The sequence below is a fragment of the Osmerus mordax genome, unplaced genomic scaffold, assembly GCF_038355195.1.
Source record: "Osmerus mordax isolate fOsmMor3 unplaced genomic scaffold, fOsmMor3.pri Scaffold_171, whole genome shotgun sequence".
Lineage (NCBI taxonomy): Eukaryota > Metazoa > Chordata > Actinopteri > Osmeriformes > Osmeridae > Osmerus > Osmerus mordax.
The window spans coordinates 7,872-28,047 of NW_027120483.1; the positions used below are offsets into that span (position 1 = coordinate 7,872).

The window sequence follows — 20,176 nt, forward strand, 5'->3', positions numbered from 1 at the left end:
TCTGTGTGGACCAACGTCAAAGAACGGAAGTTGCTAACGTGCAAACGGTCATGCCTTAGGCATGAATGATGGAGATATGGTCTACTGTTCCTTTCAGGTAGCGAATAACGTAGGCTACGTGTGGATCGCATATCGTGCTGCATGTCTAACATTGCGTAGCAGGGTTGAAATGGATTGTGTAACCTCCTGTCTTTCCCGTGGAGTGCCCTGAGGCATGTAGCCAACGTAGCGCTAACAAACATAGTGGCACATTGGTCTATTGTCAGTCTATTATAATAGCAGTGAAATGTGACAGAGATTCCTTCAAATGTCATTACCTTAAGTTATTATATTTTCAAATGTAATGACATCACAGTGACAGTTTTGTATGGGATAATGGCTTTAGAATAGTCAAGTGTTAAATTTCAGGCTACTTATCAGCTGCTTCTGTTTAACACAAAGTAATTAGCCAACAGCCTTGTTGTAAGGGAGTTGTACCAAACACATCCTTACATTGTAACAAGTTTCGACTGAGCTGCAAACATTAGAATCCTGAACTCAGAAACGCAAGAGTGGCTGGAAGCCAAACCAATTAAAGTCCTTGTTATTAATTTCAAGAATATGAGATATGTGTCTGTGCATGCAAGTGCGTGTAACCTCCAAAGCAAGGCCAGGAGAGAGATGGTGTTTAGAAGGAGTCGGATGAAAAGTATGTGTAGGATGGAGAAACCTGTTCCACATTCTGTTCCTGCTGCGAGAGATTGCCCATCATATATCTACAGTATGTGAACACAGTCGATATCTCAAAAGATTTGCATTGGAATGTAAGTGGTTTTCTGGAAATTTTATGAGCTTATTGTGTGTGTGTGTTAGGGAGAGTGAGAGAGAGAGAGAGAGAGAGAGAGAGAGAGATAGAGAGTAAGAGAGAGAGAGAGAGTTTGTGTGTAGGTCTTTCATAGGGTCTTTCTGGGGGACTGAACAAATAGCTTATACGACAATATCAGGATCAAAACAAGTAGTGTTTCCATATTTGAAGCAGAAACTGGGAAAATGGCAAATGTGCTGTGTTCGTCACCAGAGCTCCTCTGCTGCACAGTAGCAGGGCCTTTAACATGTTGTATGCAGATTAATTAAAACCCCTAAGGCCGCATCAAAGACTTGAGTCTCCCTTCGGATTTATAGGGGATAAGTCAGTAGGTATTATTTTAATGAGGAGTCTAAGGCTCTCACACACACACACACACACACACACACAAACAAACACACACATTTCGTGAGACCTGTTTTCCAAACATAGCACCAGAAACCATGCACCATAAATGCACCAGCACTCACAGAGAAAGCAGATCCACATATATTTCTTTGCAGTCCCTTTGTGAATTCCTAGCATCTTAAAAATGGAAGTACAAGAGTGGCACCAGGGAGAAGACTTGTTGTGTCTCGTGATCCCTGGTCACACTGGGCGGGCACCCTGTGACTAGGGACATGAACACTACTTTATAATCACTGTCCTGACAGAGCACCATTACTTCAGATGTATCCCCGTAGTAAACTTAATTAACTCTCCCAGAACCTCTGCACTGTGACTTGGGGCCAGATTAAATCACTCTGTGTGTGTGTGTGTGTGTGTGAGACAGATATATATAAAGAGAGAGAGAGAGAGAGAGAGAGAGAGAGAGAGAGAGAGAGAGAGAGAGAGAGAGGAAGAGGAAAATAGATAAATAAAAGAAAAGGGATGGAATGAGAGTCAAAGAGAGGGATAAAAAGAGAGAAAAATTGTAATAGAGAGGAATGGAAAGAGAATGTGAGAGAGCAAGGGAGAAAGAGAGATGGAGAGAGAGAGTGTGTGTGTGTCACAGATTAAAAACCCTGGCCATGATAGAATACTTCCTCCCTGTGGAGAAGGCCCAGGGCTACTTCACTCACACAGGTTAATCTACAATCAGGTGATGGGTCAAAAGGTTTTGAGGATTTAGATACATCTACAGACTGTCCAGGCCCCAGATGCAACAGTGTTCAATCCCAAGCAGTGCCAAAGAAAAATAAGACAAGTTGCACTGTTGTACACACCGTTACAGTTATGCACTGTAGGTTTCACCAGGGTTTATTTAAAACAAAAAACGTGAAATAATCTGACCTAGATCCGTTGATCATCATCTGCGCAATGTCTAAACGAGCGCCATTTCCCCTCTCTAGTTCCAACTCAGCCAAGTGGCACATCAGCTTCCTTTGCCATCTCCGCCTCGTTATCTCGGTCTGACATCACTGCTCCTTCCTCTTTCCGCCTGTAGGTCAGCTGGCTGCAGGAACGTGCGAGATCGTCACTCTGGACCGCGACAGCAGTCAGCCACGGAGGACCATCGCGCGACAGACGGCGAGGTGTGCCTGCAAGAAAGGCCAGATTGCCGGAACCACGAGAGCCAGACCAGCCTGCGTGGACGGTAAGTGCCAAGATAGCCCACCTCCCCTCTCTGATTTTGGTGGCTGCAAAGGTGTACTAACTGAGAGAGAGAGGCAGATAGAGAGCTTGAGGAAAGGATGGCGGAGAGAGACTCCTAAGCTCTTCCCTCTTTCTCTTCGGGGACACCCGTCTCTGCATCCTCCTGAGCCTGTTCTGATCTCATCCCGATTACTCCCGGTTAGCTCCGTTATGTTGATTAAAGGGATCTCGCGTGGGAACCGAATGTTATGTTGTGTTTCATCACCTGCTCTCTGGGGACCTGCAGAGACCTCTGAGAGCCTGCAACAGTCAACAGAGAATTGTGTCATTCTCCCGTTGGGGGGGGGGGGGGGGGGGGCATGTGTATTGGGTTTGTGTGATTGTCATGTGTTGAGGTAGTGTGTTTGGACACTTTTAATCTCGGCTTCTTCAGCGTGCAACCATCACAAAGGCTCCAGTGATAAAAGCAGAAGTGAATCAAAAGTTTCCAACCTCAGTATGGTTCGGTTTTGTCTGGGAGGAGGAAGTGCTCCATCTTTGCTCCTCTCTGATGTTTTCCCATTCCTGGCACAAAAGACGCTATTTTAGACCGTCAGAACTTTGCTTCGGCATTGTGTTGGATGTTGTTGATTGCCATGACCTGTCTGTCAGAGCTCAGAGGTTCCCAACTTTCAGTCAGACACTACTTTCGTTACATTTGCTACCCTGAGACGCAATAACATGACAGGATGGCTTGTAGGTATCGTAACTTGCAGAATGATGCTGTTCCTACATATTGGTGACCTTTACTCACCTAGCGTGTGTCGCATCTTGAAGGCTTGGTATTTATGTCAGGTCATATCTTCGCTAGTATACTCTCCTTCTTTTGTCATTCAGTCCATAAATAAAACACAGCCAGCCTCTGAGCAGTGTTGTAGTGTATCTGGGTGGAATGACAGGTTCAATTTCAATCATTTTGGAATACTCTTCTTCTCGAACTCTTCTAAGGATTCATCTTAAGGTGTTCCTGGTGTTATTGCTGCATTCTTTACCTAACTCAGCTTCCCTTGTCCTCTACGCCGATGTCTTATCTTCCTAGGAGGTCACAAGTGTAGCAGGATAATCCATAGATCCTAAATCCATATATCTATCACAAATAAATCTCCTTGCATTAGCCAAACTGCAACCACAACCAGAAATCAGTCAAACTTTGTGTGTCATCGTCTTTGTCTTGTCGGAGTTTAGATAATGTCCACAAAGACACAATCAAAGTGGGGATTGCGTTTGTGCCTTTGTGGAAATGTTTCTGTGTAAAGACTGCACCTGTGACTTTGATCTCTTTGCAAGACCCTCAAGGCCCGTATTAATCACACAAGGAGCAGCTGTCTTTTGCCATCTCGCATTTTCCTCAAAGAGACAACGGATGGACGGGAAAATAAATCTCACAGCTCCTACATTGTGGAAGAGACTTACACGTAATCAATGAGGAAATTCAGTTAGCAAACATTGTTGTGTCAGATGTTGCTTGATTACAGGCAACTCGTGTCTAGTTTAGGCACCTGGAATGTATGTCTTTCCCTGATGTGACTACTTCAATTAGAGAATATTTAGAAATGAAGAAGAAAAAAACATGTTTTCTTTTTTTTTTGTGAGACCTGTAAGTTCACCACCTGCTAGATCACTGTATTATGAGACAGAACACAGTTTTTTCATAAAACTCTTACTGGAGGACACGAGATTACCATGCTGTGACATTGCTGATGACTCATTCCAAGTGATTGCAGATGTCTCTCAGAGGGCAGAGTGGTTTATGCTAAGCTGTAATTTCTACGGTTTTATATCTATCCTCATGGCTGTTTTTATTCCCCAAGAGACCAATATCACTGACAGGACAATATCATTTTTCAGTATACTTGAATAGAATTTTCCAGCCAGTTGTAGAATGTCCCTTATGGAGGTATAGAGGACCATTAACCTGTCTGAAAGCAAAGTCTAAGGATATTCAGACTGGAATCATCTGAAGCCCTTAACAGTAAACCATAAACACTGTTTTTGTTCACTGCCTGCTGTTATACAATATCATTGACAAATACTGTCCTTGGTGTCGTTTATTTAATGGAGTGTGCAGCCAACTGCCATGTTGTATGTTCTAGTGATGCCAGATAAAAAGGGAGAGAGGGAATCAAAGCGGATGCGATGGGGTTTAGAAATAGCTGTTGCCTGGGATTTGGGGCTACGTCTCTTGGGTACATGTACATACCTGGGTTCGGATGTAGACTCTTCCAGAAGCCAGGGCTGCGGTATTAAACTCTCTCCTTGAAGTTGACATAGCAATTAAGTCAGGATATGTCTGCCATGGCAACAGTCAAGTTTTAAATTCTGATCTAACCTTGTCTCCCTGTATCCCTTGATCATCTGCAGAATTGTTTTTTATATTTTCCTGTTCTAAGAATGAATGAACTTTACTGACACAAGGTCAACATTGTAAATTGTAACTTGAAAATAATACAATGTCAGTATCCCCAAAATGACAAAAGTAAATTAAGATTGTGAACGAAAACCTAATGAATAACATATACAAATGTGTGAAATAACTTCCTTAAAATGTACGTACAGAACAACAAAAACACAAAAACCAAACCTGGCTCCTACATATACAAAGAGTAATAAATTAAACCCATTTTCTTGGGTGGAAATATAAAGTTATCAACCAAATGCTATGAACCATATGCCTTGCCCATGACAATATTCATCCGCATTAGTTGGTATTATGACAAACGGATAGTCTTTGCTCAATCATCAGTCAACTTTTCATTCATACTGTAGATCGGCCAGACTATCTAAACTTTTCTAAAACTTATAATCTAGATGAGGAGGTTCGGATAAGGAGTAACAAGATTAGGAAAGACTGGAGAAGATGAATACCTGGAGCCTCGAGTAACTGGTGATACTGGGCAGAGTTATTTTGGAGAAAGAATCAATCATCCACCTGACAAGCAGAAATGGAACCTCCCTAGAAGAGGTAGTAGACTGCTGGGGAGCTGAATGGAGACCCTGCAGCTGAACAATTCTTTCTGAAGAAGCATCACTGGTCATTGCAGGGCCTGCAGTAGATGAGTTCCAAATCCAGGAGGTGGTTTTCTCCATCGAGCTGCCTTGCTAGACGAGAAAACGGTCTGTTCTTCCTCGAACCCAGCTTTAGCTATCACAAGTGCTAAATTTCAAAACACCAAAAGTTATTCACTTGATAGGAATTGGAGCGGGGGAATACATATAGAAATATATGTATTCATTTTGGGATACCACCATCTGTCATAATATCTTAGTATGCTTTGAATTAGCAGGTACTGGGGTACAGTAGTAACTGTTGAAGGAATTTTCTTTTTGAGGTGGTCAAACAAACAAACAAAATCCAATGACACAGGTTCCCCAACTCAGGGATATGCTTTGATCCTCTTATATATCCTTGTATTGTCAAATTGTCCTTTTCAATTCAGCTTATAAGGTACATCTATAGATCATGCCCATGGGTTCACACCCATTATGGTACAGTAGAAACGCAGCAGCATCTATGGGATTCTAGCTTTACCACTTGCTTTTGAAATGGTTTCAAGAATGTACTCAGTCGTAATTTCCCATCTCCATCTCTTCATTCTTCTGGATGCCTCAGGGGAGACACTTTCACACTTGCGCCTCTTTTCCGGTGGAATCCACCACATTGATGAATGATGTGATTACGAAATGGTTTCCTCTTTTAAGGAACCATGTTCTTCAAATGCAGGATGTGTCCTGTGGATTTGTGCACTGCGTCAATTAATCAGAAAACACAGTGATGAAGCATTTGCAGGTGTTCAGATTCTCTTTGTATCGTTGAGATGCAAGATGATTCACATGTTCTGTAACAAATAGACCTGTGTAGTTAATGATGTATACCCCCGGAGAGGGGTTCTACTGCGTTAAAGAGTTGTCACTAAAATATTTTTCTTGTTTGGCATGCCCCCATTCTAGAATAAACATGGTTTTAGCACTGTACCAGTCAGTTTTATTCATCTTTTAATCTCTTCACCAGTGATTACAGATGAATAGCTCATGCCGTCAACATCTGTTAGCAAGCATTTCTTCTGTACTTTTTTTAATAGAAAATATTCCCATCAAATGAATTCCCTCGACTGCAATGCATATTTGCTCAAATATGCATAAATGCACAAATGCACAAAGCTGATATATATATTTGGCATATTTGGCTTGCAGACAAACATGTTGCGCTGTTAAGAAATGCAGTCATTTAATGCATTTGTTTTTGATAGTGCAATCAATTCAAAGGTACATTTAAAATCACACTGGGTCTAGAAGGTGAGTGCCTGCAAGACAACAGTATGGCGAGGCAAGCCAATCTCCCAGTTTCTACAGCATCTTTGAAAATTGCTGTTCGAAATGTAATAATGAAGGAATCACAGATACAGAGTATGATATGGTTCTAGTACTGCAAGCAATCACAGTAGCGCATATAAGAGCTATCACTGTTGGAAAATAGATTGAGATGATAGCAGTAGCAATCAGTAACTGATAAAGGCATTACAAGTGTGAGTATGCCAGTGCATCGGAATGCACTGCATCACTCCCACATGCATGCACACAGAAACACACACACACACACAGGAGTATTGCTGTCATTTGTCATAGTGACATGTTTTTTCAGGTCATTTAGCAATCTTTGGCGATAATCTTCAGAAGTGCTTTGAAACGTACGAGGGAGACGAGTGAGTTGTAATGACTCGTTGGAACACCCAGATGAGAGCCAGGGATATGGCCAGACAAGAAGAAGGATTTGATAAGCTTATCCTTTTGTTTAACAAGAGACTGTAGGCCTTGCTCCTTTCACACCATAATTATTAGATTGTACAAAAGACTCCCCCACCACACACATACACACACACACACTCTTTCTCTTATATTCTGAAAATTTTAAGAAAGAATTTGGAAGAGTGTGGAAATGGAATCCTGTACATGACTGTCATGTACAGGATTCTGTCAAGCTCACAGCAATGGTGCCCTTACTGCATCACCTCATTACTATCCAAAATACAGTGAGGAATTAGGTGAAGAGGGACAGACAGGCCGTTGTCCTTGAAAATACTGCAGATAACAGCAGTAAAACATGATGTGTAGCCTTGGTCCACTTAGTGCAGGAGGACATTCATCATTATCCCACACGATACCCATTGTGCGTCTGAGCCGTGTGAAGAAGCAATGGCAAAAAGAAGTGCACATCCTTCCACTTTGTCACTCCGGGCAATTTTCATAAGAGGCTGTTCATGGGATATATTTGGTTGTGTGTGTGTGTGTATAGGTATGAGGGAAGAGAGGGACCAAGGGAGAGAGAGAGAGAGAGAGAGAGAGAGAGAGAGAGAGAGAGAGAGAGAAAATGTGTTTCATTACTGTGGCAACAACAAGCCCATACGGCTAAAAGGAACAAGTGAAGAATGGCAAAAAGGCAAATGATTATTGATGACAACTTGGTGCAGCACTCGGATGAGTGATGTGTGAGTTAATATGTAGTGGGGAGGCACAGAGGATTGTTCCCCCCTGTGCCATGGATTCCCAGTGAGGGTTCTCAAAGAGAGTCGCTTCATCAACAAGAAACTCATGAGCTAAGAGCTGGGAACAGCCGCCAAAATGCTTCCTCCCCACACCATTATCATTACACTGATGAGCGGCTCTTCTTAGCATGAGTAATCGCCCCGACGGAGGAAACAACAAATATTCAATCAATCATCCCAAATTTCAAATTTTCTCACATTAATAGTTTTTTATCTATTGTAACAAGGATTGTTCATGTTGATTAATGTGAAGTCTTCGTAATTCTTCGGCAGAACAACAATGGGTCAGTTAATGATGGTTGAAAGTTGAGCTGCTCAACTACTTATCTAGATTTGTTGGCAGAGTGATGTGAACAACTTTCAATGATCCTCCTTCAGAGGAACCCGGTTGTCCTGAACTCAGGGAAACTCCACCTAGTTTAAACCTCGGAGACCGGTGAAGTCACAAGATATAAAAAATAAAAGTTGCCCGTCTGAAATAGAGATATTTGTTTGTGCACGCTTGCAGCCGGCGAAGCTTTCAAATTGCTTTAAATTTGTCTTGGGAACAGGGAACCAGAAGAATAATACACCTGCCAGACAAAGTCAGCTTCAGGCTGTGACAGTTTGTGCCATCCATTGTTACCCAAATGCCAATGGGGCCTAGTGGCGAGACTTTCCCCACCTCAGTGTAATAAAAGAGAGCACTGAGAAGGATGGTTGTTTTGGCATTCAGAGCAATCAACCTTCAGGTGAGTTGGACCCCCTTCCCTCAGTTGTCTCCACTACAGTGGAAATTGATTGGCTCATTTTGTTTGGTAGAAGAAGGGAGTATTCCCCAAACCTGCTCCCTCCAATGACAAATGGACTATTGATTTGATGTTTACCATGGGCTGAAATGGTATATGAATTAGGAAATGATTACATTTGTTATCTGAAGTCTGTGAGAGTTTCACAACAGCCCCCTGAAGGGGGGAGGGGTGCAAATAGTAATGCTACTTTTTACACCTGAAACTTATGATCCCTCGATGTTGCATCCGGCAAGATGGACCCTGAGCCAAAGAGCCTAGCCCCCCATCTCCCCCCAAAAAAGTCCATGACACACATGGAAAGTGTAGTTAACTTCTAAGAGATATGAAACATAACAAAAGGCTTTTTTGAGAACCATTCAATCCTGCTGGATATATGGTAGGGAACTGAGAGTGTGTTTGAGAAGCTAGTGAGGAAACTCAGGTTTCACTCAGGTTTCTGCAGCTGGTGTACTACCTTCTAGTCTCCAAAGACTATGATGACTCTTAAAAGTCTCTGTGGTCAGTAACGTTTGAAAATGACTGAGAAGGCTGTATAATCTCTGGTCAGTCATTTTTTCATGTGACCCAGCCATGTACCACAGATTATACGTGTGTACCACATCTGTCTCCAGAAGCACCAGGGCCATCTCCTTGAGATGTTCGGTAGCTTTGAGTCCAACGTTTTTTTCAACTGTTCAGATCCGCAGTTAATATACAGCTTCCCAATAACACAAGTTTATATTCAATCTCAGGCAAAGCGGATCTCAAGATGTCCTTTGAGTATTCTGAGACTGTTGCTAGCAGCTAACGTTGTTTAGAATCGATTGAGCAAGGCCCCCAGATTGAGACAGCACAGTGTTTAGGGGAGGGACAGAGTTCAGCGTCAAGCAGACTTGACTCCATTTAGCTTCTTCAAAGCCAGCAGTGTTACTGCTGTAACCTTTGGTATTGATTGGAACTGATTTGTTTAAAATGTCAAGTACAACACCCGGGCAGTAAGCACCCACATATGTTAGTATTCCCCGAGCTGTGAACTCCACAGTGAAACTGATGGTTAGCCACATTTGCTGATTCTCATGCATTTCAACTGTCATTGTTATACTTATTTAAATGTTTGTATTGTATTTTTTTTTTTTACTGCAAATGAATGGAAAACTTGTCAAAGTCAAAGGCCATCCCAGGGGGCTGAACAATAATGCAAAATGTGCTCATTTTGACTCTCGGAGACACTCCCAGTGGGCAATAACAATCCCACAAAGTATATTCAGAGACTGAAACATGCCCTGCAAACACCGGTGCAAGGTTGTGCGGCGCTTAGCCAAAGTATTTATCAAAATATATAAATAATTTCTCCACAGCAACGCAAGGCCCACTCTCATTTATCGTCTCAATAAATCCTGTCAGCAGGTCTTGGCTGCGGTCATCAGTCAGTAGCCCGTCTTAACTGGGTCAAGACCATCAAGGCTCAGGAGACTGCCTTTACCTCTCTCTGTCAGTGAAAGTGTTAGAACCGGGGGTTGAACCAGGGGTAGAACCGAAGGGTAGAACCCAGCTGGGATGAGGCCACTCAGTCAAGCAGGCTCATTTTATAGGGACCTGCTGAATACGCAATGATGAAGACTGGCAGTGTTTTGTAATACAGTTCATTTTAAGCTGATGCCAACCTGCTGTAATATTGATTGCATGGTAAGCGTTGCTGTTTCTTTATACAATACAATGTAACCAGTCCAAAAAGGTCCATAATGTAACCCATAATCCATATTTTTTGCATCATAAAGAAAGGTTCTGTGCGGTTTGTGTAAAAATAAAAACTGCCTGCTCAGGAAGGAATGTATAGTGTGGGCCTCTGAGTCACCATTCCAGTAGGGATTTACATGTTCCGGGCATGGCACCGTAGCCTCTGGGGGTCAGTTAGGTATTCTTAGATTGTGGGTTAGCTCCACAGCCTTAGTATTGGCTGAACAGCTGTTTAGTGAACATGCTTGCATTGAGAATTAAAACGGTTCTCCCCTACATTTGAGATATTTTATTGGAGACTGTTTATCCCTCGAGGTTACAGTTAATGGTGTATGCACTTTTTGTGGAGTCAGATATTATTGTATTATAGCGTTGATTCCTGCCATCATATCAAACCGTCCTCCAGTCGGGGAAGAGTGTCCTCAGTCTTACATATTACTTGAATGTTTTTATTGGGTTTCCATCTTGAATGATTTCCTTGGGTTTCCATCTACAGCTATTCTGAAACACCCGTTCATTGGATTTATTAGTTTATGTTTAATTATGTTTCATTTATTTATTTAGAAATATTGTGTAATCCTAATTAGTTAGGCCTTTGTTTTTCACCTGTGATTGTATGAATGGTTGATAGAGGTTGCCAGGTGCTTCTGATTGCAGTTGTATCCCATGAAAAGATCTAACCAATGAATGATTGGTTGGGGCTTACAAAACTTCCTGTGCCCAACTAACAAGAGAAGGGCCTCCTAGATGTGTTCACATTGCTGTTTAGAGAAACACCTCAGCCAGACGGCACACCAGGAATCCCATTGAGAGGAGTGCATCTCGAATCAATAATGCGTGTCTATAAGCAGCGATATGCCGTGAAAGCTGGCGCTTTCAAATGTCGCTGGGTGGCTTCTGATAACACCCAATTCGAAGCACCGGCAAAAAGACACGCGGCTGAATTAATGAAAGTGTTATCAGGGGAAGCGTGTGGCGTCCGCACTTAGGGAAGGTGTCCTGGGATGATGGAGGATAGAGACGTAGCATCAGACGTTCCCGGGGAATTAGATTAAGGGGAGATGCCTCTCCACAAGAGACCACAAAGAAAAATGTCCCGTCCACTGTCGGATTCAATACACCATCCGCCAGGAAGTAACAAGACAAAACAGGCCCTATGCATTGGACCTGTGATTACATCGCGGGAGGAAGACAGTTGGTGGCTGTGGTCCCTGCTTCCCTATCCCACCAGCCATTTTGTTCTTTGACATGTTTCATTATACCTTTGTCTTTTATAATACGCTCCTCATGCAACCTCTGGAAAAATGTGGAGGCCATGCGGCGACGGCACAAAGGAGTCTTTTGTGTATGTTCCACTGAAATGCATATATATATATATATATATTTCCAATTGGCTCATTATGAAGGGAAATAGATACAAAGGCTGGCTTTATTGCACTCCCCTGCTGAAAGCTTCAGGTACTCTGGGTTCTAGAGACTCCCTGTGCCGGTTCTCTCCCCCGATTCTTGATGCGTCTCTCTCCTGCTTGTTTGCGGGCTATTGGCTGGCAGGTCCAGGTTCAGGCGGAGTACAGGCCTTTGATGTATCGATTTGGAGAAAACGTGTCACCAGGAACAGCTGCTTTCCTCTCGCGCAGTCTGCGTCGCAGACGAGTGACAGCCTTTCGAAGCCGCCGAGATAGCGGCCGCCTCATTAGAGGTGGGAGTCGCCAAGCCGTCGACTTTGTAGCCATGACAGTTAATAGGAGGGCTTGAAGTTATTCTGTTTTTGTTTCCCTAAAGCCCATTCTCATTTATTTGTTCTCGCTAAGACTCCAAAGAGTACAGCAGACGGCTTAAAAGACAGCGTAGGAATTTCAAATACTTGTCAAAGTGAGTGGATACACCATTAGCCTGGTCATTAAGTTTGATGTCTCACACGGTTGTGAAGTAGCTTGATTCTAACTATACTGTTGAGTCATTTGAGTTGCGTAAAGTCGCTGTTGAGTCGTGGTCTAAAACATTGACTTCTTGGAGTTTAGTAGTACTCCTAAGGCTGTAGCATGATTGCCAACTGTATTTTTGTACTGGGAGGCTGGGGAGAGAGATGACATGCATCATGGGTAGGAACGACAACAGTGAGCCCCCGTAGTCAAACATTCAGCATTGAAGGGAGACAGCAACACCTCACTTGGTGGCCATTCATCGCGATTAGACCCACCAGACGAGTGGAATAATCAAATTAAAAACATGTCCGCTTACAACTAATTAGGTAGAAGGGCTTTCTCCACCCTGATCATGTGTCGCATCATGCTGAATGGGTCTTTTCGTTTTCCACAAAAAGCTAAGGGGGAAAGCTAAATGGCTCGCACCAGTGGGTAGATGAAGAGAGCATTGAAGAGAACATTGTTAATTGGGCGAGTGACGGGGCACGGAGGCAGAAAAGCACGGATCCACGTCTACAGTGGCACTTTCCAGGCTCCGTCCCTCAGCAATTTGTTTATTGCGTCAACAAGCTTTCGCATTTCGACCCATCATTTGAAAGCATCCGAAAGGACTGTTGACATGATATCCGTGCAAGAGACAGACCATCAGAGAGATTCTTTACACGTCAACAATACATGCTACGCGACCATTTTCTTTTAATGATATGCAATATTGAACAGTCAAGTAATGGCAAACAATTTGACGGGGCACTTTGACCTTATCCAATTGGCACTTAAACAACATCCTTTTCATCAATGTTGCCACATGTGAGCCATAACGTCCACGCCACACAGGGAAAATACTCGGAAGTATTTAAAGAAAGAGAGCACAAGCTCATCAGTTTCCACTGGCGGTCTAAGTTTTGATCCATGTCACTTAAGTGGGAGTCAGGCCAGGGCTGTTTTAAATATGACCTCAATGACCCGGGGTGACGAGAGGCTTCCTGAGCAACCCAAGCCGTGGTGTGAAATGCAGAAGCAGTGAATTAGCTTAAAAGGCTCTTTGAGTTGTCATTACTGCGAAGAGCTTAGCGCTGAATGCTAATGGTTTAGACTGAGAAGCCTGAGGCAGTGAATATGTTGCCTGTGTCATCCAGTGCTGCAGTTCCTCCTACACCAAAGATTCTACACACTGAGATGAAAGTAACCTATAGTATGTTAGTGTGCTATAAACACAGCAATATTTGTTTTCAGTGTTGGTCTAGAATAGATGAAAGTTATTATTGCCAGTCCTATTGCCTATTATCTGTAGCACATGTATTCTGAGAAAAAAACACCCAGGGGTTCCTGCATGTCATTTATCTGTCAAACTATGTAATCTATGTTTTTAATGTACATTTATAATTTATAATGTACATTTGCAGCTTACTGGATATACTACACTGTCGTAGTAGGGCCTGAACTGGATTATGGTGTGTGCCGGGTGGGTTTGTGTGTGCACGATGCTTTGCGTGTGAGAATGTGTGTGTTTCTGTGTGTGTGTCTTGTGTATTCCCAGGCCTGTCCTTTCATAGATTAGCAGTGTGAAGACCGTCTATTGCCAGACCCCATGGCTTCACAGTGCGTTAAGAGAAATTTATCACCCGGGCTGGCCAGCTGTTGACACCAACGTGATATGCTATTTCGCAGACATACTGCCCCACCAGCGGATGTAATGATGTTATTTCTGTCTTATCTCCGCAAGATGAACTCTTCGCATGGCGCGCGCGCACACGCATACACACAAACATACCTACGCACACACACACACACACACACACACAGAGTAAACACAAACACACACACAGTGCACACCCACACAAACTTAGAGCTGTCACAAACACACGCACGCACTCGCATCTGGAGGTATGCTCGATGCAGGTCACTCCTGCTCCAGCCCTGTTCTGTTTTATCATTATTATTTCATAACATTGATTTTAGTGGATCCCCAACTGCCCTGCTCCATCTGTTTTCATCTGCAGCCGTCACAGCCAATGGCATTATAATGAAATAGAAAACAATAGCGTGGCATGAGGATTACAACGTTATCTCAAGGTGTGTGTGTGTGTGTGTGTGTGTGTGTGTGTGAGAGAGAGAGAGAGAGAGAGAGAGAGAGAGAGAGAGAGAGAGAGAGAGAGAGAGAGAGAGAGAGAGAGAGAGAGAGAGAGAGAGAGAGAGAGAGAGAGAGAGAGAGAGAGAGAGAGAGAGGTACTGGGTATGTATTTAACAATGATGGAAACCCCCCATACCCCCATCTGTCCCCCTTACTTCCTATCTGATAGTAAAGGGAGAGGATTTAATTAAGGACTATTTCTGAGGAGGAGAATGGTGTCCTGGTACACTGCACTGTTCAATAGAGAATTGGATTGATAATTGAGGCTAACAGGCTATCACAATCAAATTGCCAGTTTCCCAAATGCCAAGGGAGAACATATTGCCTTATTACACTGTCCCATAAAGAGTTTCATGTTCTTTATCTTCAACGGGTCTTGCTCTTTATCAAAAGCAGGTCTACCTCTCACATAATGTCATTTATGCATACATTCCTTTGCATACAAGTTACAGTTAATTTTTTTTAACGTTATAAATGGTTGCTTGTCACTCCTTGTGACAGAACCAGATTTGTTGGACAAGTATGTGAACACACACAAGGCATTTGTTATCCACACGTTTCAAATGGGATATTGATTATTGTCAGAGTGGAAACAATACAGTTTCTAGTAAAGTCTGTTCCACTGGTAATGGTTTTCCTGTAAGAGACAACTTCTAGAAATGATGAAAATACTGTATTTGGTATTTCTTCCTACTGTAGGTAAGGGAGGGCAAGAAACAAATGTACACGTTTCAAAATCCTCGTCCTGTTTCTCCTTTCTGTTTCACTCAGATTGTTTCCTGAGTTTTCTATAACATTATTCAAACCATTATGTTTCTGTGTTTGCTGTTGGACCAACAATGCAATGATGTTTTTCCATTGTGGTCCCTCTGTTAAAGGTTTTTTTTTATCTCTTTGTTGCAGCGTGAAACTGTAGCAACTTAATTGAGTTTGTACAATTGATGTGAAGGTAATTGAGTGTTCTTCCTTGACATCACATTCTCAATGGACACAATAACATTGCCCTTGGCTTTCAGAATGTGCAGCGGTGAGCTTCTTCCTATTTCTCCATCCCTCGATGCTGTGAACGTACGTGCTTACCTTGCATAGATATTTCTGTGTTTGTTATTAGCTATTTTCCTCCTCAATTAGAATTTCCCTCTGGACCTAAATGTGCAACTCCAACTCCTCCCCAACTCTCCCTCTCTTTTTTCTCTCTCTCTTTCTCTCCCCCTCCCTCCTCTTTCTGTCTGTCCCTTTATTTCTCTCTTTTCATATTCTCTCCTCTTTTCTCTCTTTTTGCTCTCACCCTCCATCTTTCTCACCTCCCCCATATTCCACCCACCCCCCAGACTCACATACACAACACTCTCTACTTCTCTCTCATTCCCTCTCCTTCTGTCTCTCTAAGGGCCAATTGGGGTGCCACCATATGCAAATTCAAGTGTGTGAATGCCCTATTTCTTTATAAATAGACGTGTGTGTATGATTAAGTGTATAAACAGGTCTACTTCAAGGGGAGAGAGCTCTTTGCTGCACCAAAACGTTCAGTCTCATAACACAGATTGCGTTATTAGTCTCTGAGAGTCTTTGTGACATTTTTTGTTGCTTTTGTTAACTGTTGCCCTTGCCATGTATTGTTTGCAACCCCTTGGCTTGCTAGTTAATAAGTATGGGCTTAAGGGGCCTGTTGATAAGGACAGAATAAACACTTTTTACCAAGTGGTATTGTGGTGGGAGACTGCAGTCTCCAGTGTTGGGTGGGCGACACACTCACAAGCAAGCACACATGCACATGCAGCCTTTCACTCTGAACACACCGGGGCACTCCCAAATCATACAAGCGCACACACAAACATACCTTTCACTTCATTTCATCAAAGGGTAAGATTTGATAAGGTCAGGAGTCTTGCCTATCTCTGTCTCTCTGTCTCTCTGTCTCTCTGTCTCTCTCTCTCTCTCTCTCTCTCTCTCTCTCTCTCACACACACACACACACACACACACACAGTCGTCTGTGCGTAACCATGGGTTGATTCCCTCCAGTGGGCTCAGCATTATAAAAAGCTCTGAGCTCATATGGCGGAATATACAGCAGGCTTCGAACGATTCCTAAGCGCTAAAGTGTTGACTGCTGCTTGTCAACCTCAATGATCACAGCCTCTCATGCACAACATGGCTGTCCACGATCTATGCCCTTTTTCAGCTGCTAATCCTGTCAAAACTATCTCGCGATATCTCGTCACCGATGTGATGTTTTTGGGCTGGTCATTGGTGTGAATATTCAGTAGTACACAAAGTTGTCATAATTTGGCATCAGTTTCGGCACTCCTTCTTATGTAGGCTAATTCATAGTGAAGCTCTGACGTCTTTTACAACGTATTTATTTACAGTAGCGTTTGTTTGAATGATTTATGACTCTAGATTGACTTCATGTTGGTTTTAGGATGCATGAAGACTTTAAAGTTGTTTACTTGACAGTACTGAATATCATTTTAGACGTTGCTCCATAGGCAGTTTTTGCCTATGGAGCAACGTTTTGTTTATGACACTAAGGGTCTCTCAGTCCACACCTTCTGTTTTGTGCAGTTCTCCTTTCAGGACTATGTGCTGTTGTCCAGGTGCATAACCTTGGTATGAAAATAAGTCGAGGACTTTGCAAGAAGCTAACCTTCTGAATGGTTGCATGGCAACAATAAGCTTGGTTACCCAGGAACATCAGGAACATCTTCCCAGTATTGATACCACATTTTATACTGCTAACAGTCGTACACTGGATTTTTGGGAAATCACAGTCTTAAGAGTAGTTTGAAGCTTCTCCCAGTATACCCGCAGCTAAGATTGATGTAAAGCACAATACATCCAGTGTTACTTCAAGGGGTAGTAGCCTATAACCCTATCCAATATTTTGTACTTTTATATATTACAATTTTGTTTCATCTTTTCAAGATTTTTGTTCTTACTACAAAGTTGTACTGTACTGTAGGTTCCTTTGGAAGGAACGTTGAAATAATACAACCTAACCTTTCCCTTCCCTTCTCCTATCCTCTTTCTCTCTCTCTCTCTCTCTAGCTCGCATCGTGAGGAGTAGACAGTGGTGTGAGATGATGCCTTGTTTGGAAGACGAGGGCTGTGACCTGTTGGTGAACCAGTCTGGTTGGACCTGCACACAGCCCGGGGGGCGAGTCAAGACCACCACGGTAAGCCAGAGCAGACCGTGTCAGGCCAGGCAGTCAGTCATCTGTCATGAAACTGTGAAAAAGCTGTGAAGCATCAGTCATCTTAATCCAGTTTCTTCTTTTAGTTTAACGCTCCATTTAAAAATCCCCCCCCCTTCCCCTTATTCTTTTGCCTGCATGTCTGGCGTTTCAACTGAGTAAAACGGTTCACGTGCCCACACGATGTGGTCGTTGTAGTCCCTGCTTTGCATAATTGTATAATTATAGACTTCCCGGGTACATCGCAGCATTCCTTTGTTGAGGTCTCTTGAGGCAGTAGGGAAATCAGAGCTTATGTGTCTTGATGAAATAATTGTCAACCATAAACACTTAAAGCCAGTCACTGTCGAGCAGTGCGTTCGATGAATATCATCTTAAACACTGATTAAAGCTTGTCTTTTCAATAGACCATCTCATAGTGGTAATTTGCATCAAGATCACTGACAGTCGTTGCTTGCTAACAAAAAAGTTGTTTTTATACCATACAGAGTTGTCCACATAGGACATATTTAGGTTACCCTCAAGGATAGTTTTTGATAACTTTTTGATCAGAGTTTTTCTTTGAAGTGGATCCTCAAAAGGCACTGATTAAATACAAAGACATTTGTCAACAAATCTACCTTCCTACCTAAAACTACCTTCAGTTACAAACATCCCAAAATGAACACAGCTCCAGTGACCAATAGAAGTGCAAGCATTGTCGATCTTTCATGATTCAATAACGTCTTGGTTAACAAGAGTAGAAAATAGCTCCAAGTCTATCTGCGTTCGGCATTACTAAGCATCCAGGTCCTTTGAGAAATCAACACCAAGACTCTGCACGAATGTACCTATTCTCAATTCCTATATTATTTCCACGCAGCCAACAATTCAACAGTTTCCTTTTCTGGAGTGTAGACGAGGCTGACGGGTATAGTCAAGCATACCGCAGTCCTCAGTGCTACGGTTCGCAGGGGCCGAGACAGGAAGCTTGGTGGGCTGTCAGTCAAGCCTCTGAATAATGAAACCTGCCAACCTAGGAATCACTTTGAACGTCCAGCTATTTTCTTATGCATATAGAAATACCCCTCAGCTGAAGCGCCCCCTCCCTGCAGCAGTCGCTTCAAATAGGGACTTGTTTTGAAGACGGACAGCAGGCCAGGGAGCTGCTAACCTTATACATTCTTAGTCAAAGAGCCTACCTGGCAGCTTGTGAAACCCCTTTGCTGCACATCCTCCATTTTGTGGTGCACTGTTTTAAGTTGTAGACATCTGGCACTGAAGCACTACTGAAGCTAAATCTTGAAAGGTAGACTCTGCAGTGTGACAAAACTCCTCTGCAGGATATTCATTGATGTGCTCATGTACACTAATGACACAGCGGCCAGTAAGTACAAGACAATTCTAATGTAAATACTATGTAACCATAAAACAATAAACAGCAGGTCAAAGTGGTTTTTGAAAATGTAACAACATGCATATTTTTCTTTAGAGAAGGCTTTAGGAGGGATAAATGTTTAGTGACACCAAAACTGTGTACGGAGCCCAAAACATAAGCCCTGCTCTGGCTGACTACACAGAAACTCAAAACCTCATAGGTTGATATTGGAATACATTTGACTGCATAATTCAGGTCCCTTTGCCCTTAAGTACAAAGAACACATTGTTGTGTAAGGATTGTGCAAGACACTGTAACGTCGTGGGAAACATTATTATTCAAAGGTGTTGCCACCCCACAGAGGTGTGATGAGCTCACATTTAATAACTTTATTATCTTGTTTGAAAAAACAAGTCTAGTGTACTTTCAATTATAGGTTCATCTTTGATATGAATAAATGAAACTAAACTAAACATCATGGCCGTTCTGACCGTATTTATTCATATTATTACTTAACCACAATTCTGTAGCTCATTAAAACGAGTGTCTTAATGTACAGTTGAACTAATTTGTAGAAGAGACAGGCACAGTAGTATAGCAATGACATTTCTATTATGGTACTGTACATGCTTCTGGCACAGAATGAAGAGGATCATTGATTTCTCATAAGTGAAAATTGTAGAAGTTACAGAAATAAAATGCTTTAAAAAAAAATATTACAATAAAGCAAACTAATAGAGATCTTGCTTTGTAAGTAGTGTACAACCTATGAAAGCCAAATATGAGAAGTAGTACTACATCTGTCATAAAAGTTTTACTCTACTTTTATTAGAGCCATAAAAATCCATGTAACAACTGCAGTATATTTTAAAGGCACTCTGACAATGCATAAAGTGCATTTAAGCAGATACTATGTCAATCAAAATATTCTTGATACTCTAAGCTTCACTGAAGCTCAGTGAGTAATGTGTTTTCACATTTCCAAACATTCACTATAGTGAGCTTTACAAGCTCCCATGCACAAACCACAAATTCCATGAATATTTCCTGTATTTCCATGTT

At 42.4% G+C, this 20,176-nt stretch overlaps 1 protein-coding gene across 1 annotated transcript; it reads left to right on the forward strand.

The window, feature by feature from the left end:
* Nucleotides 1–1,770: 1,770 nt before the first annotated feature.
* LOC136939309 (chemokine-like protein TAFA-5) lies at nt 1,771–17,739 on the forward strand (the record flags this gene model as incomplete). Its single annotated transcript, XM_067232050.1, has 4 exons — nt 1,771–1,783; nt 1,885–1,932; nt 2,271–2,420; nt 17,612–17,739. Coding segments are annotated over exons 1-4 (339 nt in total), but the record flags the coding sequence as incomplete, so codon positions are not given.
* Between the last annotated feature and the right edge of the window lie 2,437 nt (nt 17,740–20,176).